At 36.6% G+C, this 27,989-nt stretch overlaps 1 protein-coding gene and 1 pseudogene across 1 annotated transcript; both read left to right on the top strand.

Annotated features, from left to right (window-relative positions):
* The first annotated feature begins 668 nt into the window (after positions 1–668).
* Positions 669–27,031, top strand: LOC134255023 (cyclin-H-like; annotated as a pseudogene).
* On the top strand, positions 2,698–5,142 carry LOC134255024 (uncharacterized protein K02A2.6-like). The gene has a single exon (XM_062737552.1). The coding sequence runs from the start codon at positions 2,698–2,700 to the stop codon at positions 5,140–5,142; it is 2,445 nt and encodes an 814-aa protein (XP_062593536.1).
* Positions 27,032–27,989: the final 958 nt, after the last annotated feature.

Genomic DNA, 27,989 nt, shown 5'->3' with positions numbered 1-27,989 from the left:
ATCCCGGGTGTTCAAAAAATGCGTATATTTTCAATAATCGTGATTTATTATTGCAACAGTTAAATGTTTTAGGTAGTTTAAGTTCAATTTCAAAGATCCAAATGAAATAATTGTAAATATGCTGCCGAAATTAAGTTTAAATCGCCAAAATGAGTAATCCGGGCTCGCTACCCATTTTAGTCACTTGGAAAAGGACAATCGGTGATAATCATTCAAAAACACAACATTTTGACCTAAAACTTTCAGCGAAGGCCAATCTTAGAATAATAAACTATGTCCGTAAATTTCATGAAGAAAGAATGAGTATTTATATCGTGATTATCAAAAACCAGGTTTTCATTATCGAAAATCCCGGCCCGGCCCGGGTTTCGCTACCCATTTTAGTCACACTCAAAAAATTCTACTTTCTCTTTTGGTTTTTAAAGGCAAAAACGCTTGGATTAACTTGCAACCATCATGATCAGCCATTCAGCCTTTAGTCACTATATTTTTTAAAATTTTGATTTGATGCCAATGAAATGCTTTTTAGGAAGTTTAAACAATACTTGTATAGTAATCATTGTTCACAAGCACCCCTTAAATTATAATTTTATTTTTAGAAGTTTTTTTCAATAATTTACGTACAATTGATTTCAATTGAACGCATGCGAACAAAAAACAAAATTTCAAAGAGAAGTTGATTACAGAGATGGCAACTAGATAATTTAATGTGCACTATGAACAAATCATTTCATCTACCTAGTATGTAAATTAAAGGTGGGTGTCAGAATCAAGTGAAACCTCGTATGTTTTAACGTTACAAACTTACAAGTCACATTTGCAAATTTGTCAATGTGGTCTGACTTCAATAGTGGTTACTAACTATGTTTGTACATTAAACATTTATCATTTTAACCATATTGATATAATTATTTCTAATGTTGAAAGTAGTTTCAGGTAGTTGAAACAGAAAGTGATAAAAAGTAGCTCCACATAACTGTACTCGGCTGTAGATTTGCTTTTAGCATGTTCCACTGGATGATTCTTGTTTTTATTCTCTTAATTTCAAACAATCTACTTTTCCCTGTGTTTAGTAAATGTGTTATCGTACGAACTATCTAGTGTATGTGTAACCTTTTTATGTACGACTGAATATGTACCTGTTTACCCTTAGTTTTAGCGCCATACTGAATAAACGTGTTTGTGTGAACTCGGTGTTGTAATTGGCAATTAACGAACCTAGCCATCCAAACATGGTGTCAGAAGTGTTCCTAGTGTAGAAAAATGCCGAAGTTCAATCCACCTGAGTGTTTCGCCTTTACCAGGCCAAATGAATGGCCGGAATGGAAACAACGATTCACGAGGTGTGAAAACGAAGCTGACTGACGAGGATGAACAAATACAGATAAGTTCATTGATATACGCCATGGGACCAGAGGCAGAAGGAATATTCAAGTCTTTCGCACTCGCTAATGGTGACGAGAAGAAATTCAAGAAGGTACTTGAAAGTTTCGACAAGTATTTCGTTCCTAAGAAAAACGTGATTCATGAGCGCGCCAAATTCCACATCCGGAGCCAGCGCCAGGGAGAGTCAGTTGAGGAATTCGTCAGAAGTTTACACGAGTTGGCGGCACACTGTGATTTTAGAGACAAGAGCGACCAAATCCGAGACAGGTTAAGTATAAATGTCGTGGGCATTATCGACAAGGAACTTAGCGAGAAACTACAGCTTGAATCTGAACTTACACTCACAAAAGCCGTCGAGATGGCACGTAATTCAGAGTTAGTGAAACATCAGATTAAAGATTTACAATCTAAGAACTTAGATGCAGTGAGATTTAGGCAGCAGAATGGACAACAATCTAAACACAATTACAGCAGACAGCCTAAAGCTAAGGAAAGAGTTTACAATAACTGTGACAAGTGTAATATGAAACACAATCCTGGAAACTGTCCGGCATCAGGGAAGAAATGTCTAAAGTGCGGGAAAAAGGGACACTTTAAGATAGTTTGTCGAAGTAAACCGAAACACCTAGAGGAAGTTCAAGGTGCATGTTCATCACCTGATTCATTCTACATGGGTTCTATTGACCTGAGCGATTCAGATAATACAGACGCATGGACAGTAAAGCTGAAGGTGTGTCGGAAGTACATTACATTCAAGATCGACACTGGTGCTGACACATCCGTGATAACTGAAGCGACGTACAATTCATTGCCAGTAAAGCCCAAACTACAGGCTTCGACAAATCAGCTGTACAGCCCAGGAGGATCAGTGGAGTGTAAAGGGATGTTTGTTGCTAAGACTTTTCACAAGAACAATGAGTTTCATTTTCGAGTGTACGTGCTTAAGAACTCTAACAGTGGTTCTAATTTGCTCAGTCGAAGTGTCGCACACCGTATGGGACTCGTTATGAAAATCGAGGAAATTCGGGATGTGTTTGGTACACATGGATGCGTTAAGGGCCCACCCGTCAAGATAACACTTAAGCCAGGAGCCACACCATATTGCGTTACGACAGCTTTTTTGGATTCCATTTCCATTGATGCCGAAGGTCGAGGCCGAACTAAACCGCATGGAAAACGCTGGAATCATTGCGTGTCACAGAACCGACAGATTGGTGTGCACCCATCGTGACAGCATTCAAGAAAAACGGGGATGTTCGCTTGTGTGTGGACCTTAAGAAACTAAACCAGGCAGTCAAACGTGAACATTATATGTTACCCAACTTGGACGACATTGCCCCAAAGCTGTGCAAGGCTACTGTCTTTTCGAAACTTGATGCTAGTAGTGGGTTTCACCAGATACCTCTAGATCCAGAGAGTTGTCACCTAACTACCTTCATAACTCCGTTTGGACGGTACTGCTTTCAGCGGGTTCCATTTGGTATTACGTCAGCCCCTGAAATATTTCAGCGTCGTATGTCGGAGATATTAGCAGATATTGAAGGAACGGATGCCATAATGGACGATATCATCATATATGGGAGTACGGTGGAGGAGCATGACGAGCGTCTGGACCGCGTGCTGGACCGTATCAAGGAAGTTGGTCTTAAACTCAATAAGAAGAAATGCGAGTTCAGGAAACAGAGCATTGAATATTTTGGACACATGATTAGTTCAAATGGTATCAGTCCACGTCCAGAACGTGTGCGTGCAATACGTGAGTTGGCTGCACCAACAAATGTGACTGAACTTAAGAGAATTCTTGGAATGGTGAATTATCTTGGTCGATTTTTACCAAACCTTTCTACGGTTATGCACCCCCTTACTGATCTTTTGAAGAGTGACTCAGTATGGATATGGGACAACCCCCAGGAAGAGGCCTTCAAAAGAGTGAAGGATATGCTAACAGAAACACCTGCATTAGCTTTCTACAATTCTTCAAAGCCAGTAGTGATTAGTGCAGATGCCAGCAGTTATGGCCTAGGAGCCGCTATATTTCAGCAGTTTGATGGTCAACTTAAACCTATTGCGTTTGCATCGAGGACACTGTCACCGGCAGAAACCAAATATGCACAAATCGAGAAGGAGTGTTTAGCATCTGTATGGGCCTGTGAGAAGTTCGAGCGCTACATCATTGGACTCGACTCATTCAAGCTCATCACTGACCACAAACCTCTCGTCCCGCTCATTAACACTCAAGCTCTAGATAGGACACCTGTGAGATGTCAGAGACTTTTGATGCGTTTACGCAGATTTAATCCAGTAGCAGAACATGTGCCAGGGAAAAATCTCGTGGTTCCCGACACTCTTTCCAGGAGCCCGCTAACTGGAAACACTGAGGATACAGAGGAGGAAGTCAATCTCTATGTAGACTGTGTCGTAGAGAATCTTCCCATATCAGATCAACGACTAGAGCGCATTCGATTAGCTACAGCAGATGATCCAGAGTTGTCTGAAGTTTTGAAGAAGACTCAGAACTGGTGGCCAGACCATGAGAGATCACTGAAAGCAGAAATCCGACCATACTTTTCCGCAAGATCCGAACTGTCTGTCTGGAATGGAATTCTAATGTACAGAGACCGAATTGTTATTCCGGAGGCTCTTAGACCAGAAACATTGCAAGACATACATTCAGGACACTTAGGTCTGAACAAGTGCCGTGAACGCGCACGAGGAGCTGTATGGTGGCCAGGAATATCAACCGATATAGAGCGTACCGTAAAGTCCTGCGAATTCTGTCTTGTTCATCAACCAAAACAGAACCGAGAACCGTTGAAGACTACAGTCCTTCCAGATCGTCCGTGGCAAAAGATAGCTGCAGATCTGTGTGAGCTGCAGGGCAAACATTTCCTAGTAGTTACAGATTATTTTTCTCGTTACCTGGAAATTGCGTATCTGGATTCTTTGACTAGTGCTCACGTAATTGGAAAACTCAAGAACATATTGGCTCGTTGGGGTATTCCAGAGGAATTGGTAACCGACAACGGCACCCAGTTTACATCAGACTCTTTCAAGAAGTTCGCAGCTAAGTACGGATTCGCGCATACAACCACCAGTCCTCACTACCCGCAAGCAAACGGCGAGGCCGAGAGTGCTGTTAAGACTGCGAAGCGTATACTACAGCAGGATGACATCTTTGTTGCGCTTATGGCGTACCGTTCAACACCCATCTCAACCACAGGAGTCAGTCCAGCCGAACTCATTATGGGACGTAGAATTCGAACCGTTGTTCCAGTCAAACCGTCTTCACTAGCACCAAAGTGGCCGGACTTGGACCAAGTGAGGAGACAGGACGCACGAACGAAGGAAACTTCGAAATATCATTATGACAATCGATTTGGGGTTAGGAAACTCCACCCGCTTGGACCCGGAGACCAAGTTCGCATCAAGACCGACAAAGAGAAACAGTGGACAGATAGTGGCACAATCACTAGCGCAAATTACAAAATTCGATCATACCTAGTGGAAACCGATCATGGAACATTGAGGAGAAATCGGAGGCACTTGCAGCATACTGGATACGTGAACACCGAATTGCCACATACCGTAAATGTGCCGTATCCGTTAGCCGACAGTAAACCAAGTGTTTTGTCTGACGTTGAGCCACCCTCTGAGCCGCCTAGCCAGGAAGTTGCATCTCCTTCCGTGAAGTCCAAAACCGTAACTCGTTCAGGACGCGTCATTCACAAACCCATCAGATTCAAAGACTACGAATGAACTTTTGTGAACTCTTTGTGTTATAATGATCTGATTTGTATGTAACAAGTAATGCATGCAAGATGAGTTTTATTTGTAGCTTATGTCTTATTCTAGTCATTTTCTGTGAAATCCTAGTCATAAACCTTTAGAGGGGAGATGTTTAGTAAATGTGTTATCGTACGAACTATCTAGTGTATGTGTAACCTTTTTATGTACGACTGAATATGTACCTGTTTACCCTTAGTTTTAGCGCCATACTGAATAAACGTGTTTGTGTGAACTCGGTGTTGTAATTGGCAATTAACGAACCTAGCCATCCAAACACCCTGGGAGAAGGAAATTAAGGGAAACTTTGACTACAAATATGCTTGTCAAAATGAGATGTACCAGCAATATTTTTAATTTTTTTTATTTAGAGGTGTTGACGATGTTTGCGTCGAGCAGTCAGTTTAAACACTGGATGTTCTGTAATGAGGCAGAGCTTCAGTCCCTCAGACAGGAGGCTAACGAGAGATACTTAGAGGAGTATGGGGCCAAAATGTCGGTAAAGATTTCATTTAACTCTGTTTATCACTTGATAATTGATCTATGTAATTAAGGAAATTTGCACTTGTACATGCTGCTTAAACATGTTCATGTTGACGGAGCTGGTTATATCAACTAGGATTTTTATTGTCGAATGAAAAGCCTGTTAATTTTGCATTGTTCTTTTATTGACTTATTCATTAAAGGAGTAAAAAGTTAACTAAGTTGAGGATGCATAAGTTCTTCTCAAAATATTATCAATTAGCTAGAACATTTACTGAAGTTTAATTTATTGATTATGATTCATGAGTAACATTTATCTCATTATTTATTCTGATTCCAGCCGGAACAGAGGAAAGCCTATTTTTTGACACCCTCTGAGGAGAGACATCTTTGCCGCCATTTTGAATACGTCCTTAAAGAGTTCTGTAGTCGGTTCCAGCCTCCTATGCCTAAATATGTCTTGGTAATGCTTAATCCTCATCTTTATTCTTTAATGTTGAAGCCAGTCCTTCAACCCAGAAATTTCTTGACAAGCCTAAAAAATGTAACCTCCTTTACCAAGCATGAAAAACCTATTTCATGGTGGTGATGGTGGTAGTGGCCCCCCCCCCCCCCCCCCCCCCCCCCCCCTCTTGATTTCTGCATGGAATTAATTGCCATTGTCTTTGTAAACGTTAACTTAATATTTAATTATAGAGAGGATAAATAAAGTATTTCAATTGTAGACTCGGTTCATTTTCATATAGATCTGCAGTGCAACATGTTCACTATGAAGAGAAAATCAGATGAGTTAGAAAAAGAACAACTATATACATATAATACTTTGTATACACAATTTTTTACAAACACATGGATACTTATTTATCCATTTAAACACCATGTCATATATTTCAGGGTACAGCTCTTTGTTATTTCAAGAGATTCTACATCAACTGCTCAGCTATGGACTATCATCCTAAGGATGTCATGTAAGAGATATTGATGTGATAGAAATTGATTTCAGAATTTATAGATTGGTGATTAACATGTTCATACTTACAGGCTATATATAACCTATAGATTCTTAAACACTTTATATTAAAATTTTTAAGCTGCAGAGAATTTGTTCAATGACAGAAGATTTCTGAATTTTTGCCACAATTTTAGTTTTATTCTTGTGTCAGAAATTTATATAAATTTCTCATTTTTTAGATTAAATTACATGAAGCCTCCCATGTTAATTTCAATAGTCCTTGCCCACTGATATCAGACACAAAGACAGCCGCCTGAGATTTACATGCATATTAGGCCTCCTTAGCTTCTGACCTTTGATATTAGTGAAATTCACATTTGGTTGAATTACTGTAAACCAAGTTTTATTTCAAAATGAGAAATAGCAATGAGTTCTGCGACCAACTTTAACTCACAAATATTATTTGCTGGGAACCCATTATTTTGCTTAAAATTTGTAGAGAATGTTTCCTTATTTGGAAACATTAATTGTTGCAAATTGATTTCAAACTGATCGCGAATAAAAAATGAAGTGAATAATAGTTGGTTTACAGTACATGTATTTAGAAATCAATTCACCTAATTTTTAATGAGTTAACAATGAGAAAACAAGTAGAAATGTAAATATTTGCTGATCATATCAATTAATACAATATGTTTATTATTTTAAATGTAGGTTGACCTGTGTGTACCTGGCCAGTAAGGTAGAGGAATTCAATGTGTCGATAAATCTGTTTGTGGGGAACCTGAACCACCGGTCAAAGTTCGCCAACATCATAAAACCTTTGAACTCTTGTTGATGGAAAAACTCAACTACCACCTACTGGTTCATAATCCCTACCGACCTTTGGAGGGGCTATTTATAGATCTCAAGGTTAGAGGTCAAGTACATGGATCTTGTCAGTTTTTTTTTTTATCAAAAAGATACAGTTTACTTTGTTGTTTGCTAAATATATTGTTCTAAGAAAGTGATGTGGAATGTCCAAATTAAAACTGAAGATGAACAAAGCGTAAGGAACTACTTCATAATTATTTTGTGCAGAATTTGCAGTGAAGAATCATTTTTAACATTTCAGTATTCATGTAGGTCCTACATGTTTGTGTCAAATCTTTTAAAAAGGTCATTTATTGCACTGAAATGGCCTAAAATTTAAGTGCATTTGCAAACAGTTCACTTCAAACTTGCATTAAGTAGAACAAAAACTGGTATAAATTCATGAAACTTTAAAACTGTTCATATGACATATTGAATAGGGAAAATGTTAAATCAGATAATTGGCTTTCAAATTTGTTCTGAATGACCCAATCATAAACGAATAAACGAGTTATATGTACCAGCTAAAATAAGTTGATTATTTCGATAAAAACAATGGGGAACTCAATTTCACGACTCTCTTTATATTCATTGAGACCATACACGATAATGCTTATGCATTGCTGCAGTGAGTGTATTTTTGTCAATATTGACTACAGTAAGTAATGTGACCTAGTGTCCTCGGTAAAAAATAGAAACCACTGTACGTTTCTAACAAAGAACGCATTTTTCCCCAAACTCTGAAATAGGGGATTTATATATATATCTGTCCGTCCGTCTCTATCTGTTACACTTTCGTTTTAAGGTATTTCGAAAAGTCTTTGAGCTTTTGCAATGAAATTTTATACCACAAATACGGCATGAGAAAGATCCCTATTGATTTTGAGGTCAAAAGGTAAAAAGTCAAGGTTGTAAATCCGTGCATTAATTTCTGTGTTGCTATATTGAGCTTTTGCAATGAAATAAAAAACTTGTTATGGTCCCGCTTGCCCTTCACAAAGTATCCCGGCCCATGTTTTCCCCAGTTGGAAATTGTTGGTATAGAATATACTGAAAGTTTTAGAGTTACTCCCCGTTTGTATGAAAAGTACCACACGAAGAGCACATGTACTTTAAGTATGAACCCCCTTCTTTTCCCTTTGTTTTGGAAATTTGGTGTCGTGTCACCTTTTTTCTATAATTTTTGTACTTTAATAGGCATAAAATATGCACTATTATCGATAGTGTAACCCCTTTGCCTCTATGAGCTGTTTTGAAATGTATAGTTTTCTACTGATACAGTAAAAAAGATCTATACATGTATACATGTATATATATGCATACTGGCATTTTTTTTTATTTGCTTCAGTATAAACATTTAATGATCCTGCAAATCCGATGGAGAGTCCGCCCCCCCCCCCTCCGCTCTGCGCATGTTCTTTTTCTTCCTAAAGCGAGGAACACAAACTATAGTATCTGAACAAGTCTATTTTCCCGACACGCAAAATATCAAAATCATGAAAAAAACCACTAAACATTAAGATGTAAGGGATTAAAAGGATATTATTTTTCTTTCCTTCTCAATTTAAACAAAAATGGATAGTTTGAAATCAAGCAGGAGCTATATACATGTAAGACAATCCTCATAATAAGTTACAAGTAACATGATTCAACAAAACATGGTTGTTCTTTTTGTAATATACATAATTAGCATCTGAAATTAACATATATCATTCACTGTCGAGATATACATGGGATAAAAATTCGGGCAAATGCCAATTAGTGTATTTTACTAGTAACCAATAACATTGACAGCTGTCTTCTGACCAGTGAGTTTTCGTGAAGACTGCATAAGTTTTAAGGTTTTCATCATTTATCTAAGAGTGAAAACACAATTGATCAAGGAAGTTTTTTGGCACTTAAGGTAGGATTCTTCTCTGGTTTCTGACTAGATGAAACATTCAAAGTATATTTGCTTATATGTCTTATATATTTAGGTGTAAGAGATTTAAAAGACCATATTTTTCTTTCCTCATCACAATTGTACAACTTTAAATAGAAATGGTAAACTGCGTTTGAAAACTAGCAGGGACTATATTTTTGGCGGAACGGTGGCGTATGAAAAATATCTTTTTTCTGCCTCTCAAAATTATAATAGAACAATGAATTTAGTTATAATTTTTACACAATCGTAGGCTTGGAGAAATTTTCAAATGTAAGTTAAATTAACAATGAGGGACTATACTTTCAAAATATATCTAACTTATATGATTTTTCAAACAAACTAGAACTTTGTAAGGTTTTAAACGCTTCCTATCAAGGTGCAGATTTGAGCCAAAAATCCATAAAAAGAATTTTTCCTCTCTTAGTAAACGATCAAAACTTGTTGTTTTTGTATCATTTTGTACATTTATAAGACTACTTTATTATATGTGAAAATAAGAAAAAATTAAATATAGGAAGCATATGAAAATAACTAATATATCCTAAAAAATTAAGAAAAACTGAGAAAATTCGGATTAGCCAATATCCTGTTAAGTTAAATTATTTATGTAAATTTGGTAAAATCATGCTATAGACCTGATATAGTAATATGTTTTTATGCAAACAGAACAAACATTAAACTTTTGAAATAGAAGTAGGTATCACATGATTGGCAACAGTTATTTTTTATTCTAAATGTCAAGGAAAATGATAATGACCTTGACCTGACCTTGTCTCTAATATAAAACGGTCAAATTTAATTTCACTGAAACTATCACTTACTGGTATTGTCACCTTGATTCTGTGAAAATTTCATTAATTTTTAAATATTAGAAATATGAGAAGAATCCTACCTTAAATGAAATAAACAATTTCAAATTTAAGTTTATCAGGAGCCCACTGGGCCAGGATATTTTGAGGATGGTTTGTATTTCTGTCACATTTATCATATAGAAATGTGACAGTCCAAGGGAAGTAATTGTAATTTATGTAACATATGTTTAGTCATAAATAAACTCTTTTCTTTTTTTTTTTTTTGATTAGCTCAGGATGTAAAAATAGAATAATGAAATTTCGCTTATCAATAATACTAATGTTTAATCAACTGAATCGCCCAGTGGGGATCTGGGTTAGAATAGGTCCTCAGTACCCCCTTGCTTGTCGTAAAAGGCGACTAAATGGGGCGGTCCTTCGAATGAGACCGTATAAACCGAGGCCCCGTGTCACAGCAGGTGTGGCACGATAAAGATCCCTCCCTGCTCAAAGGCTGTAAGTGTTGTGCATAAATTTGCAGCCCTTCACCGGCAATGGTGATGTCTCCATATCAGGAAAATATTCTGGAGAGGGACGTTAAACAATATTCAATAATAATAATAATCTGCTGAATCTTACCATAATAGATAAGAATATGAACAGAAATCTATCTTCCTATCTTTGTTAATATGGCAGCAGTCACAGACAAAAAAAAACAGCTGCAACAGTAATTCCCATATTAACAATCAAAGAAAGTATTTTATTGTTTAAATTTATGCATTGCTAATAGTACATGTACCAAGTTCTGTGAGGTCTGTCTTGTGTTATTTTTTTATAATGAGGGTTCTCTTTTACAAGGTACGTCACTGAAACATTGCTGAAAGGCATGTCATCTGAAGAGATCAAGAAACTACAGGTACAGATCAAAAGTAAGTACATTTTTGTTTAAAGTGAAGATTCCAAGGAACTACAGGTACAGATCAAAAGTAAGTACATGTCTGTATAAAGTGAAGCTTTTAAAGAACTACAGGTACATATCAAAAGTCAGTAGTACTACATTTTCTGTACAGAGTGTAGCTTTTTAGGTCACCTGAGTAAACTCAGGTGACCTATTGCTATCTGTTTTCGTCCGTCGTCGTTCGTCGTCCGTCGTTCGTCGTGCGTTAACATTTAAACATTTTCAGCTTCTTCTCTGAAACCGCTGAACCAATTTCAACCAATTTTGGCATAAAGCATCTATGGGTGAAGGGGAACAAAAATTGTGAATTTCGTGGTCCCTGCCCCCCTGGGGCCTGGGGGGTGGGGCAAAAACCACTAAAATTAGTGCAATCTTTAAAAATCTTCTTCTTTACTCCCGGACATCAAGCAGTCAAACTGTTGGTATGATTGTAATCAGCATTGAGTCCTCTACCAAAATTGTGAAATTCATGGCCCCTGGGTCAGGGGTTCTGGTGTTAGGGCGGGGCTCTATTGATTATATAGTGAAAATGCATTATTTCTTTGAAAATCTTCTTCTCTGGTCCTGGGTATTAAATAAACCAACTAAGTACATAGTTATGATGAGCAAGAGTGCCTCTACCAAAATTGTGAATTTTATGGCCCCAGGGTCAGGGGTTCTGGTGTTAGGGCGGGGCTCTATTGATTATATAGTGAAAATGCATTATTTCTTTGAAAATCTTCTTCTCTGTTCCTTAGTATTAAATAAACTAATTTATTACATAATTATGATGAGCAAGAGTGTCTCTACGTAAATTGTGAATTTTATTGCCCCAGGGTCAGGGGTTATGGTGTTAGGGCGGGGCTCTATTGATTATATAGTGAAAATGCATTATTTCTTTGAAAATCTTCTTTTCTGTTCCTGAGTATCAAATAGACTAATTAAGTACATAGTTATGATGAGCAAGAGTGTCTCTACATAAATTGTGAATTTTTTGGCCCCAGGGTCAGGGGTTATGGTGTTAGGGTGGGGCTCTATTGATTATATAGTGAAAATGCATTAAATTTTTGAAAATCTTCTTCTCTGCTTCTGAGTATTAAATAAACTAATTAAGGACATAGTTATGATGAGCAAGATTGTCTCTACATAAATTGTGAATTTTATTGCCCCAGGGTCAGGGGTTATGGTGTTAGGGCGGGGCTCTATTGATTATATAGTGAAAATGCATTAAATCTTTGAAAATCTTCTCTCTGCTCCTAGGTATTAAATAAACTAACTAAGTACATAGTTATGACAAGCAATCGTGCCTCTACCAAAATTGTGAATTTTATGGCCCCAGGGTTAGGGGTTCTGGTGTTAGGGCGGGGCTCTATTGATTATATAGTGAAAATGCATTAAATTTTTGAAAATCTTCTTCTCTGCTTCTGAGTATTAAATAAACTAATTAAGGACATAGTTATGATGAGCAAGATTGTCTCTACATAAATTGTGAATTTTATTGCCCCAGGGTCAGGGGTTATGGTGTTAGGGCGGGGCTCTATTGATTATATAGTGAAAATGCATTACATCTATGAAAATCTTTTTCTCTACTTCTGGGTAATAAGCAGATGAACTATTTACATATTTATGATGGGCTCTTCTTCCAGAATTGTGAATTTCAAGGCCCCTGGGTCTGGGATACCAAATTTTTTTTTTTTTTTTGGGGGGGGGGGGCTCTACTTATATACTGAAAATGAAATGTTTTTTGAAATATGCTCTTTGGTATTAATCAAACATTTTTGATAAGCGAGTGTGCCTTTTCAAAAATTGTGCAATGTGTAGACCTAGGGTCAGGGGTTAATGTGTAGTAGGAGAACTCCTGATTATCGCTGAATATTACTGATTAGTTGACATACATTTTTGTTCCCTTACCCTGCTTATGGGTATTAAGTAAACAAACCAAACAATTGCTAAGTGTATAGTTATGATTAGCATTGGTGCCTCTTTCAAAATCGTGAATGCAATAGCATCTAGCTTAAAACATGAACCAAATTCAATCATTTGAAAGTTGTTGCATGATGCTCAGGTGACCTATAAGGCCCGTGGGCCTCTTGTAAAGATCTAATTGGGAATATGTCGACATGTATGATGGACTCATGTCCCATCCAGGGGAAATTCAATTTCTAGTCAAAAAATGATTGAAAAATATATGACCCTGTCAAGAATGTAACCAAAATTAAAGTTATTTTTCAAAAATTGCAAATCCCAAAAACTTGAAGAATTTTGAACTGTGATCTTGGTGATACATCTGCAGACTTGCAGGCTTTAACATAACAGGCATTGAATCAATGTAATGTTTGCAACTAAGTGGTTTAATTTTGTAGAGCTAAGACACGTGGTGAAGTCTCAGGAACAGATACCGCGGGAACAAATGGCTCAACTACAGAGGAAACTGGACCAGTGTCGCAACCAGGAAAATAACCCAGAAAGTGAAGTGTAAGTATCTGTTATTGTAGAGAGAGAGGGTCCCTCAAGTATCCCCATATAGGAACACTGCGCAGAGAGAATCAAGTGTATACCAGAAATAATACTGTATAAGTGGAAATTTTAGCTAGATGCAAATAAAGCTATTGTTTTTAAAAACTGGTATTTTATTTTTAGCAAGATATAATCTTAGCAGTTTTGAAATGCTCACTAAAGAAGCTATTACAAATAAAACACAATTGTTTTTTAGCAATATTCAAATTTAGCGATATCGGCACCTTTGCTGATAATGCAAAAATTAAATCATCGCTAAAACATCTGCTTTTATGGTATTTGTATAGGGACAGTGAAGTGTAAGTATCCTAAAATAGATTAGAGAGTGAAATGAAAGTATCTCAAAACAGAAAAAGAATGAAATCAAGGCAGTTATCCAGAAATAATGATATTGTATATGGAGAGTGGAGTGTAGGTATCTAAATACAGAAATTTTGTGTAGGGTGAGTAAAATTTAACGGAACACAAATTGTTTGGAAGCAGGAAAAAAGACAGTATAAATTACTTTTGAGGATTCAGACTGTAATTTAGCTCTTTCTGTTTTAATTAAGGTCTTCCGTTTCCAACGGAAGACCTTCTACTGATTCTGTTGGTAAAGATTATTAAGGTCTTCCGTCTTCAGCGGAAGACCTTATTGTTTTTCTTAGGTTTCTTTTCCACTATTTTTATTATTGTTTTTTTTTCTTACCGATTTTGTGCGCGCGATTTCTCGAAAACGGCTTGATCGATTTTCATGAAACTTTCAGGTCTTATAGAACATCGAAAAATCTAGACATATATTTTTTTATTTTGATGACGTCACTTCCGGTTCGGAGTTTTCTGCGATTTAGTGATTTTTAGAGGGTCACTTTGTCCGGCAGTTTTCTCAAAAAGCACTCAACACAGAAGCATGAAATTTTCAGTGATGCTTAGAGCAACCTTTGGAGAAGTGCACTTAGTATATCACAACTACCAGAAGTGCGAAGCGCCGACGCTCGCTATGGCCCGAAAATAGTCCTTTTTACCACCTTTTCTACGATAACTTTTTACCTAGAAATATTTTGTTAAAACATGTAGAACAAAAAAGGTGTAGAATCACAAGATCTTTCAAATGATATCTCGAAAAAAGGGCTGGCCCTTTAAATTAAGGGCCTGGAGGGGCTGAAAGTTTTTTTTCCTTTATATCTCAAGAAGTATTGAAAATTTGTGATACGTCAAAGAAGCAAAGTTGTTCAAAATGTCAAGCTTAATCTATTGGAGTCGTCAAAATACGCCCGGCATCGTCACTTCCGGCAAAACCGGAAGTAGTTGGAAAACGCGTATTTCTGCCGTTCTTGACAAGTTTTTGGATAACATATGTCTCTGGGAGCATTAAAACTAATTTTCCGTCCATCGTCGTCACTTTCGGTCAAACCGGAAGTAGCAAAAAATAGCTTATTTTTGAATTATTTTACAGGGATTTTGAGGATTTAAACCATTTTTGGCGTTATTTCTCATTTCTGTTAAAAATAAAAGCTACTTCCGGTCAAACAGGACGGAAGACCTACTCGTTGCTTTGCAATGAGCTTTGCTCTAGTTAGGGTCTTCCGTCTCCAGCGGAAGACGCTTCTATTATTCTATTGTTTCTTTTTCACTTTTATTATTATTATTATTTTTTTCTTTACACATTTTTGTGCAGACGATTTCTCAGAGATGCTTGGGTGGATTGACTCGAAATTTTCAGGAACGATGTATCATGAACTAAACCTTATTCATATTTTTCATTTTTTAAAAAATCACTTCCGGTCGGAAGTTATCGCCCTTTAATCGAATATTTAGTGATCATTTTGTCGACACAAAAACTCAAAAACGACAAAAGCTAGAATGTTGTTCTTTTCAGGACTACCGTATTTGGCCGAGTATAATACGCATTGATGTAAAATACGCACCCCCCTTTTTGAGTCTGAAACTGGGAAAAAAAACCGCAGTTCGGATGTATTATACGCAACAGAAAAATTTACCAAGCGATGTTCTGAACTTTGAAAATCGTGGTAATTTGTTACGAAAATCGGCGCGAGGATTAAGTGTCAAAAATTTACTGAACACACTTTTTTCTTAAAATACACACTTTATAACTTCTCTTAATCCTGACATTCCATATCGCGGCAATCTGGAGAAAATTATTTATTCATTTATTTCAACAAAGTACAAGATAATATTGCGTAAAAGTATTAACAGATTTTTTTAAAGAATAGTTACGGTGATTTTGAAATAATGCGTCGCCATATTCTTAGATGAAATAATTTTATTTCAACAAAGCAAGAGATATTGTCGAAAGTTTTATCAGTTGTCATATTTAATTTTGGTTCTAGATAATCATGCTGAAAATTATCTGACAATATTTTAACAGGAAACGAAATTGAAACATCAAAGTATTTATTTCTTTAAGAAGACTACGATTTTCCTCTTCTAAATCTTCGCGGATATCTTATTTTCTAAATGATACCACTTTTATTAGGTCACCTGAGTAAACTCAGGTGACCTATTGCTATCCGTTTTCGTCCGTCGTCGTGCGTCGTGCGTCGTGCGTCGTGCGTTGTGCGTTAACATTTGAACATTTTCAGCTTCTTCTCTGCAACCACTGAACCAATTTCAACCAAATTTGGCCTAAAGCATCTATGGCTGAAGGGGAACAAAAATTGTGAATTTCATGATCCCTGCCCCCCTGGGGCCTGAGGGGTGGGGCCAAAACCACTAAAATTAATGCAATCTTTAAAAATCTTCTTCTTAACTCCTGGACATCAAGCAGTCAAACTGTTTGCATGATTGTAATCAGCAATGATTCCTCTACCAAAATTGTGAAATTCATGGCCCTGGGGTCAGGGGTTCTAGTGCTAGGGCGGGGCTAAATAAGTAGGTAGTGAAAATGCATTATTTCTTTGAAAATCTTCTTCTCTGCTCCTGGGTATTAAATAAACTAACTAAGTGCATAGTTATGATGAACAAGAGTGCCTCTACCAAAATTGTGAATTTTATGGCCCCAGGGTCAGGGGTTCTGGTGTTAGGGCGGGGCTCTATTGATTATATAGTGAAAATACATGAATTCTTTGAAAATCTTCTTCTCTGCTCCTGGGTATTAAATAAACCAACTAAGTACATAGTTATGATGAGCAAGAGTGCCTCTACCAAAATTGTGAATTTTATGGCTCCAGGGTCAGGGGTTCTAGTGTTAGGGCGGGGCTCTATAGATTATATAGTGAAAATACATGAATTCTCTGAAAATCTTCTTCTCTGCTCCTGGGTATTAAATAAACTAACTAAGTGCATAGTTATGATGAACAAGAGTGCCTCTACCAAAATTGTGAATTTGTTTGGCCCCAGGGTCAGGGGTTCTGGTGTTAGGGCGGGGCTCTATTGATTATATAGTGAAAATACATGAATTCTTTGAAAATCTTTTCTGCCTCTGGGGCTTAAATAAACTAGTAAGTGCATAGTTATGATGAGCAAGAGCGTTTCTACCAAAATTGTGAATTTTATGGCCCCAGGGTCAGGGGTTCTGGTGTAAGGGCTAGGTTCTATTGATTACATAGTAAAAATACATTAATTCTTTGAAAATCTTCTTCTCGGCTCCAGGGTATTAAGCAGATGAACTACCTATATAGTTATGCTGGACACGGGCCCATATCTTCCAGAATTGTGAATTTCATGGCCCCAGGGTCAGGGTACCATAGAAGGGGGGGGGGCTGTACTTATATACTGAAAATGAATGAATGGTTTGAAATCTGCTCCTTGGTATTAATCAAATATCAAGGCCTAAGGGTCAGGGGTTCATGTGTGGTAGGGGCAGTATTGATTATTGCTGAATATTACTGATTAGTTGAAATGCATTTTTTGTTCCCTTACCCTGCATATGGGTATTAAGTAAACAAACTAAGCAACTGCTAAGTGTATTGATATGATGATCAATGGTGCCTCTTTCAAAATTGTGAATGCCATAGCATCTGGCTTAAAACATGAATCAAATTCAATCACTGGAAAGTTGTTGCATAATACTCAGGTGACGTATAAGGCCCATGGGCCTCTTGTTAAAAGTTTTAGCATAATTTATATTTCATTTGTCAACTCTCAATTATTTAAACAAGAGGCCGATAAGTATAAGATAAGGTAAAATTACATTTAACAAGTGTTTAATTGTTTAAAGTGCCGTAATCAACACATGCTCACACATACGAAAGGTCATAAACCGACCCCCTTTTTAACAAAGAAAATAATCAAAGCAATTAACATGGCAGTAAATAATCAGTGCTGTAACTGTAAAAACATTGCTTTGGAGTCGGTAGACATTTAATTGCCCCGAAGGGTGTTGATAGGTAATTATCATTTGACCAGCGCACGTGTGTCACAACATTGGCTTCCTTTCATTGGGACGTATGGAGGGGTGTTATATATTGTTGCAGATTATCAATGAGTTATTTTAAACCTAAAATTAATATTTATTTTATTGTATTTCATTAAAAAATTATTTATTACTTTGTCTGGCAGATAAGGTGCATGTGCACTATCATTACGGAAACACGTGACATAAGCATGAGTTAACGTCTAAAAATAACATCGGTAATGGCGGCCTCCTCGGAGACAATCAACATGCAGCTCAAATTACTTTTAACTTACTTTTTCATGTTATTTTGGTATCAAAAGATTGTGAAAGTGACATTTTTAAGAAGCATACCTTCCAACAATAACTTTCCGAAGTTTAAGATATGGCAATAAACAAAAGAAATTGCATATGTCTCTAGGTAATACTACGGTATGTACGTATGATAGCCGTGTTTCACCTGAAAGAAAAACTTGTCAAAATCCCATTGTGATGTAAAATACGCATCCCTTTCTCACAGTAATTTATTTTAGGAAAAAAGTGCGTATTGTATTCCCCGAAATACGGTAATAGAAGATATATTGTAGTTTTGCACCTGTACTTTCAAATCTTCCGGAAGTGCCTAGTATGGAAGCTCGGTAGGGGTCGAAATCTAGGACACGAATTATGAGTGATTTTTTGAGACATTTTGCATCATATCTCTTAAAGTATAAATATTTTGTGAAAACATACTGAACAATATTTGTGAAGAATGACAAGATCTTTCATATGATATCAAGAAAAAAGTGCTGACTCATCACACTAGGGGTCAAGAGGGGCCAACAGTCTTTAATCGATAACTCTTTATCAGTCAATATTTTGTTATACATTACTGAAGCAAAAATGTTTATCTGAACCATCTACAATGATATATTATAATTTTTATGTCGTATGATACATCGTTAGGGGCCACAAGGGGCCAGAATACTAAATCTTTGACGCTTTATATCTCGAAAGTGAGAAATATTTTGACAAGTAATGTTGAACAAAAGATGTTCAAAATAATGTTCTGAACAATATGCCACGTTTCATTTTTTGCTAAACGTCCCCATTAAGGAGTTGAAGGGTTGGCCCCTAAATATTTCTTTTTCGAATAACTTTAAAACGAAAAAGAATCTCTGAATAGTTGTTGAACAAAAAGTGCTCAAAATCCTAAGAGCTTTAAGATGAAATCCAAAAAATGGGGCTGGGCACTCAAATTAGGGGCCAATAGGGGCTAAAAGTCTTTTTTCGATAACTCTTTAACAGTCAATAATTTGTTATACATTAATGAAGCAAAAATGTTTATCTCAACAATCTACAACTGTATATTATGATTTTAAAGTCGTACATTACATAATAAGGGGCTACAAGGGGCCAGAAGGCTAAATCTTTGACGCTTTGTATCTCGAAAGTGAGAAATATTTTGATAAGCAATATTGAACAAAAGATGTTCAAAATCATGTTCTAAACAATATGCAACCTTTCATTTTTTGCTAAACGTCCCCATTAAGGAGTTGAAGGGTTGGCCCCTAAATATTTATTTTGCTAATAGCTCAAAAACGAAAAAGAATTTCTGAATAGTTGTTGAACAAAAAATGTTCAAAATCTTAAGATCTTTAAGATGTTCTAAACAATATGCAACCTTTCATTTTTTGCTAAACGTCCCCATTAAGGAGTTGAAGGGTTGGCCCCTAAATATTTCTTTTGCAAATAACTCGAAAACGAAAGAGAATCTCTGAATACTTGTTGAACAAAAAGTGGTCAAAATCCTGAGATGTTTAAGATAAAATCAAGAAAAAGGGGCTGGACACTCAAATTAAGGGCCAAGAGGGGCCAAAAGTCTTCAATCAATAACTCAATAGCAGTCAATATTTTGATATACATTACTGAAGCAAAAATGTTTATCTCAACAATCTAAAACTATATATTATGTTTAGAATGTCGTATGTTACATAATTAGGGGCCAGAAGGGGCCAAAACGCTAAATCTTTGACGCTTTATATCTCAAAAGTTGGAAATATCTTGATAAGTAATACTGCACAAAAAATGTTCAAAATAATGTTCTGAACATTATGCAACCTTTTATTTTTTGCTAAACGTCCCCATTAAGGAGTTGAAGGGTTGGCCCCTAAATATTTCTCTTACAAATAACTCAAAAACGCAAAAGAATCTCTGAATAGTTGTTGAACAAAAAGTGTTCAAAATGTTAAGAGCTTTAAAATGAGATCAAGAAAAAGGGGCTGGGCACTCAAATTAGGGGCCGAGAGGGGCCAAAAGTCTTTAATCAATAACTCAATAGCAGTCAATATTTTGATATACATTACTGAAGCAAAAATGTTTATCTCAACAATCTAAAACTATATATTATGTTTTGGAATGTCGTATGTTACATAATTAGGGGCCAGAAGGGGCCTAAACGCTAAATCTTTGACGCTTTATATCTCAAAAGTCGGAAATATCTTGATAAGTAATACTGCACAAAAAATGTTCAAAATAATGTTCTGAACATTATGCAACCTTTCATTTTTCGCTAAACGTCCCCATTAAGGAGTTGAAGGGTTGGCCCCTAAATATTTCTCTTACAAATAACTCGAAAACGCAAAAGAATCTCTGAATAGTTGTTGAACAAAAAGTGTTCAAAATCTTAAGAGCTTTAAAATGAGATCAAGAAAAAGGGGCTGGGCACTCAAATTAGGGGCTGAGAAGGGCCAAAAGTCTTTAATCGATAACTCTTTAGCAGTTTATATATTGTTATACATTACTGAAGCAAAAATGTTTATCTCAACAATCTAAAACTATATATTATGTTTTGAATGTCGTATGTTACATAATTAGGGGCCAGAAGGGGCCAAAACGCTAAATCTTTGACGCTTTATATCTCAAAAGTCGGAAATATCTTTATAAGTGATACTGAACAAAAGATGTTCAAAATAATGTTCTGAACATTATGCAACCTTTCTTTTTTGCTTAACGTCCCCATTAAGGAGTTGAAGGGTTGGCCCCTAAATATTTCTCTTACAAATAACTCGAAAAAGCAAAAGAATCTCTGAATAGTTGTTGAACAGAAAGTGTTCAAAATCTTAAGAGCTTTAAAATGTGATCAAGAAAAAGGGGCTGGGCACTCAAATTAGGGGCCAGGAGGGGCCAAAAGTCTTCAATCAATAACTCTATAGCAGTTTATATATTGTTATACATTACTGAAGCAAAGATGTTTATCTCAACAATCTAAAACTATATATTATGTTTAGAATGTCGTATGTTACATAATTAGGGGCCAGAAGGGGCCAAAACGCTAAATCTTTGACGCTTTATATCTCAAAAGTCGGAAATATCTTGATAAGTAATACTGAACAAAAAATGTTCAAAATAATGTTCTGAACATTATGCAACCTTTTATTTTTTGCTAAACGTCCCCATTAAGGAGTTGAAGGGTTGGCCCCTAAATATTTCTCTTACAAATAACTCGAAAACGAAAGAGAATCTCTGAATAGTTGTTGAACGAAAAGTGTTCCAAATCCTGAGAACTTTAAGATGGTATGAAGAAAAAGGGGCTGATCCCTAATATAAGGGGCCGTGGGGGGCCAAAAGTCGAATTTTTTAATCTTAATGTTCAATGTCTGTTTACAGATTATGGAGGCATGATCGTTCTTCTCCACAATCTTTATCATTATTTTAGAATGAAAATCTCAGTCAAAATCTTATCTTATCAAGAATCGGACGGAAGACCCACTCGTTGCTCGCAACGAGATCGTATCTAGTTATTCTTTTTTTTCTTCTGCTTCCTAGACCGCAACTTTGAGGCCTCATATCTCGCTCATTTCTCAACGGATTTCGCTCAAATTTTCAGACGTTATAGACGTTAATAAACTTTATCAGAATAATGTCTAAAATTTCAAAAAGCCACTTCCGGTTTTGAGTTATTTCCCTTTAAAGGAAAATTTATAGGCTTTCGTTTCCAGACAAAGGCTCAGAGATGGCTAAAGCTGGAGCAGAAATTCTTCTGATTTTAGATAAGAGAAGGATTGAAGTTGTGCACATCGGTTTTTGTTTTTCGATTTCTCTATTCAAAATGGCGCTATATAGGGGTCAAAAATTAGAACGCTTAAAAGAACCAAAAATTACTCATATTTTTCTTTTTATCTTCTAAACTAAAAATATTTTGTTAAAATATATAGAACATAATTTGTGCAGAATTAGAAGATCTTTCAAATGATATGTCGAAAAAAGGGCTGACCCCTAAATTAAGGGACCTAGAGGGGCCAAAAGTTTTTTCCAGATATCTCAAAAAGTATTGAGAATTTGTTATGCATCAAAGAAGCAAAGTTGTTCAAAATATCAAGCTTTATCTAATGAAGTCGTCAAAATGCGTCCGGCAACGTCACTTCCGGTTGAACCGGAAGTTGTCAGAAAATGCATATTTTTGCCGTTTTTGACAGGTTTTTGGGTAACATGTCTCACTAGAAGCTTAAATATTAATTTTCCGTCCGTCGTCGTCACTTCCGGTCAAACCGGAAGTACCAAAGTATGCTTAATTTTGCTATACTTAACATAGATTTGGAGGATTAACCCATTTTCGACTTCATTACTCTTTTGTTTTAAATGAAAGTTACTTCCGGTCAAACAGGACGGAAGACCTACTCGTTGCTTTGCAACGAGCTCGGCTCTAGTTAATGTATATTTTGCAACATTATTAGGGTGAAGTCTTAACTAGTTAGAATTGAGAATTGCTTACTACAGTTTTTAGCTCACCTGAGCCGAAGGCTCAAGTGACCTTTTCTGATCACATTGTCCGTCGTCCGTCCGTCCGTCCATCCGTCCGTCCGTCCGTCCGTCCGTAAACTTTTCACATTTTCGACTTCTTCTCCAGAACTACTGGGCCAATTTTGACAAAACTTGGTACAAAGCATGCTTGGGTAAAGGGAAATATAAATTGTTAAAATGAAGGGCCAAATTCCTTTGCAAGGGGAGATAATCAAGAAAAGACAAAAATAGGGTGGGGTCATTAAAAAATCTTCTTCTCAAGAACCACTGGGCCAGAAAAGCTGAAACTTATGTAGAAGCATCCTGGGGTAGTGTAGATTCTAAATTGTTCAAATCATGACCCCTGGGAATTGGGTGGGGCCACAATGGGGAATCAAAGTTTTACATAGAAATATATAGGAAAAATCTTTAAAATTCTTGTTCTCAAGAACCACTGGGCCAGAAAAGCTGAAACTTATGTGGAAGCATTCTGGGGTAGTGTAGATTCTAAATTGTTCAAATCATGACCCCCGGGGATTGGGCGGGGCCACAATGGGGAATCAAAGTTTTACATAGAAATATATAGGAAAAATCTTTAAAGATCTTCTTCTCAAGAACCATTGGGCCAGAAAAGCTGAAACTTATGTGGAAGCATCCTGGGGTAGTGTAGATTCTAAATTTTTCAAATTATGACCCCCGGGGATTGGGCGGGGCCACAATGGGGAATCAAAGTTTTACATAGAAATATATAGGAAAAATCTATGAAAATCTTCTTCTTAAGAACCACTGGGCCAGAAAAGCTGAAACTTATGTGGAAGCATCCTGGGGTAGTGTAGATTCTTAATTGTTCAAATCATGACCTCCGGGGATTGGGCGGGGCCATAATGGGGAATCAAAGTTTTACATAGAAATATATGGGAAAATCTTTAAAAATCTTCTTCTGAAGAACCACCGGGCCAGAAAAGCTGAAACTTATGCTGAAACATCCTGGGGTAGTGTAGATTCTAAATTGTTCGAATCATGACCCCCCGGGATTGGGCGGGGCCACAATGGGGAATCGAAGTTTTACATAGAAATATATAGGAAAAATCTTTGAAAATCTTCTAAATAACCACTGGACCAGAAAAGCTGAAACTTATTTGAAAGCATTCTTGGGTAGCGTAGATTCTAAATTGCACAAATCATGACCCCCGGGGATTGGGCGGGGCCACAATGGGGAATCAAAGTTTTACATAGAAATATATAGGAAAAATCTTTTAAAATCTTCTTCTCAAGAACCACTGGGCCAGAAAAGCTGAAACTTATGTGAAAGCATCCTTGGGTATTGTATATTCTAAATTGTACAAATCATGACCCCTGGGAGTTGGGAGGGGCCACAATAGGAAATAAAAGTTTTACATAGGAATATATATGGGAAAAATCTTTGAAAATCTTATTCTTAATAACCACTAGGCCAGAACAGCTGAAACTTATGTGAAAGCATCCTTGGGTAGTGTAGATTCTAAATTATTAAAATCATGACCACCGGGGATTGGGCGGGGCCACAATGGGGAATCAAAGTTTTACATAGAAATATATAGGAAAAATCTTTGAAAATCTTCTAAACAACCACTGGGCAAAAAAAACTGAAACTTATGTGAAAGCATTCTTGGGTAGTGTAGATTCTAAATTGTTCAAATCATGACCTCCGGGGGAAGGGCGGGGCCACAATGGGGAATCAAAGTTTTACTTAGAAATATATAGGAAAAATCTTTGAAAATCTTCTTCTCAAGAACCACTGGGCCAAAAAAACTTATGTGAAAGCATTCTTGGGTAGTGTAGATTCTAAATTGTTCAAATCATAACCCCCGTTGATTGGGCGAGGCCACAATGGGGAATCAAAGTTTTACATAGAAATATATAGGAAAAATCTTTAAAGAACCACTGGGCCAGAAAAGCTGAAACTTATGTGGAAGCATCCTGGGGTAGTGTAATTGCAAATTGTCTTAATTATGATCAGTGGGGTAGGGTGGGGTCACAATATGTATTACAAGGGGAAATCTAGTAAAGAACAGAATGGTCAAAGCTTCTCAGGTGAGCGATGTGGCCCATGGGCCTCTTGTTTGAATGTGGTGTTATAAATGTTTATTGGAACTGATTATCAGGAAAAAGGATGGACAAATTATGATTTATTTTTTATCTTTCAGGTATAAAAGAAAACTACAGGAAATGCTGGATGAAGATGAGGAAATTCAGACTAAGAAGAGAAAGAAAATAAGTGAAGTAAGCTATGAAAGTTTTGTATAATTGAGGATTTCTAGTTTAATTTCTCTAGAATGGCTCAACGAACTTAATTTCACTTGAGATGTTTCCAATTATCTACTATAATTGTAAAGATTAATTATAAGATAAAATCTCTGTGTTTGGCTTAGATTCAGATATTTACTATAAAATAGGCAATATAAGAGGCCTGCGTGGTAATATTTTTGTTTTCAAAATCTTTTCAAAAGCAAGAATCCAACATGTACCGATCATTTGATATGTGAAAATTCAAATATACAAGTATACATTTGGTAAAAATTGGACAGAGATTGTGGTTATAGAATTCACTTTCATTTTTAGCACACCTGAGCCGAAGGCTCAAGTGAGCTTTTCTGATCACATTGTCTCCGTCGTCCGTCCGTCCGTCCGTCTGTCCGTCCGTAAACTTTTCACATTTTCGACTTCTTCTCAAGAACCATTGGGCCAATTTTGACCAAACTTGGTACAAAGCATCCTTGGGTAAATGGGAATTTAAATTGTTAAAATGAAGGGACATATCCCCTCGCAAGGGGAGATAATCAAGAAAAGACAAAAATAGGGTTGGGTCTTTAAAAAATCTTCTTCTGAAGAACCACTGGGCCAGAAAAGCTGAAACTTATGTGGAAGCATCCTGGGGGTAATGTAGATTCTAAATTGTTCAAATCATAACCCCCGGGGATTGGGCGGGGCCACAATGGGGAATCAAAGTTTTACATAGAAATATATAGGAAAAATCTTTGAAAATCTTCTTCTCAAGAACCACTGGGCCAGAAAAGCTGAAACTTATGTGGAAGCATCCTGGGGTAGTGTAGATTCTAAATTGTTCAAATCATAACCCCCGGGGATTGGGCGGGGCCACAATGGGGAATCAAAGTTTTACATAGAAATATATAGGAAAAATCTTTGAAAATCTTCTTCTCAAGAACCACTGGGCCAGAAAAGCTGAAACTTATGTGGAAGCATCTTTGGATAGTGTAGATTCTAAATTGTTCAAATTATAACCCCCGGGGATTGGGCGGGGCCACAATGGGGAATCAAAGTTTTACATAGAAATATATAGGAAAAATCTTTGAAAATCTTCTTCTCAAGAACCCCTGGGCCAGAAAAGCTGAAACTTATGTGGAAGCATCTTTGGATCGTGTAGATTCTAAATTGTTCAAATCATGACCCCCGAGGATTGGGCGGGGCCACAATGGGGAATCAAAGTTTTACATAGAAATATATAGGAACCATCTTTGAAAATCTTCTTCTCAAGAACCACTGGGCCAAAAAAGCTGAAACTTATGTGGAAGCATCTTTGGATAGTGTAGATTCTAAATTGTTCAAATCATGACCCCCGGGGATTGGGCGGGGCCACAATGGGGAATCAAAGTTTTACAAAGAAATATATAGGAGACATCTTTGAAAATCTTCTTCTCAAGAACCACTGGGCCAGAAAAGCTGAAACTTATGTGGAAGCATCCTGGGATAGTGAAGATTTTAAATTATACAAATCATAACCCCCGGGGATTGGGCAGGGCCACAATGGGGAATCAAAGTTTTACATAGAAATATATATACAAACAATCTTTGAAAATCTTCTTCTCAAGAACCACTGGGCCAGAAAAGCTGAAACTTATGTGGAAGCATCTTTGGATCGTGTAGATTCTAAATTGTTCAAATCATGACCCCCGGGGATTGGGCGGGGCCACAATGGGGAATCAAAGTTTTACATAGAAATATATAGGAAAAATCTTTGAAAATCTTCTTCTTAATAGCAACTGGGCCAGAAAAGCTGAAACTTATATTGAAGCATCCTGGGGTAGTGTAGATTTCAAATTGTCTAAATTATGATCAGTGGGGTAGGGTGGGGTCACAATATGTATTACAAGGGGTAAATCTAGTAAAGGACAGAATTGTCAAAGCTTCTCAGGTGAGCGATATGGCCCATGGGCCTCTTGTTTATTTTTGTCCTGTTTTATTTAAGGAACAGAGAAAGAGAGATGAAGAACTACTGTCATGATATACTGCTCCTACATTGGAAGCTGTGTGAATTTATTTTTAGCAATGAGCCCTGCAGTACATCAGTGTTCAAATCTGTGCAAACACACGAATCTCAGTTTCTGAGGGAGATGCATTTTTAAGGTTCAAAGAAGAATATGTGTTTTGTTTTAGTGAGAAAAGTGTTAAAAGTGTACCTTTGTTTTGACATATATGTGCATTGTATAAAGAAATTGTTAAATGATATTAAAAATTGCTTTAAAAGCAATGATCCTAGACATCCTGATGCAATTTCATATCAGATTGTTCAGTAGAATAAGAAAGTTTATTGAATGAAAGGAGAAGCAAGAGCACTTACATGTACAGCCTTTACAGAATAAGTTTTCTCAATGCATAATGAGTGATCCATTCACTGAAGATACAAATATTGGCTTTCATTTAATTGCCTAACATATTAGTCAATCATACAGAAGTAATGATTAGAAAGGGGGACCTTCATTCTTACGACTTTCACAGTATATTGATCTGGATAGCATTTCTATAAAAAGTGCTCTTGCATAATTTGATTGCATTATAAAGGTTTAATGATTTGGAATACTTTGCAGAATTTTGTTTTATTGAATAAACCAAGGAATTTTGGCTGAATTCAGTAAAAGTTTGACTTTGCTAAGAATTGTGAAACCATGGTACTTTTGCAATTAAAAAAAAATAGAACAATGTGCATACGATTGATTAGCCTCAATTAACGGAGAATGCTTTTGATTACAAGGAAATAAATTCCTGATCCATGCAGGTTAATCGCTCGGACATAGATAACGGATTTCCTATTTAATAAAAAAAACATCAAGGTTGCATAGGGAGATCTCCGGGTTGTATTTCTTTTACCCTTTGGCCTCATATTAAAGTAGCTACAATAATGTAGCACACTCCCTCTTTTTTTTTGGGGGGGGGGGTGGCGTGGGGCTAGCCCTCTCTCAAAAATATCAGATTTAAAAAAAAATGGAGAGGGC

This window comes from Saccostrea cucullata, unplaced genomic scaffold, assembly GCF_032062105.1.
Source record: "Saccostrea cucullata isolate Sc308-1 unplaced genomic scaffold, CSIRO_AGI_Scuc_v1 ctg6407, whole genome shotgun sequence".
NCBI classification, from domain to species: Eukaryota; Metazoa; Mollusca; class Bivalvia; order Ostreida; family Ostreidae; genus Saccostrea; species Saccostrea cuccullata.
The sequence above is the reverse complement of the archived record's forward strand: the minus strand, read 5'-3'. Positions and strand labels throughout refer to the sequence as shown.

Excerpts from the sequence above, each read along its gene's own strand:
- LOC134255024 (XM_062737552.1), top strand. The coding sequence starts at position 2,698 with ATGTTACCCAACTTGGACGACATTGCCCCAAAGCTGTGCAAGGCTACT.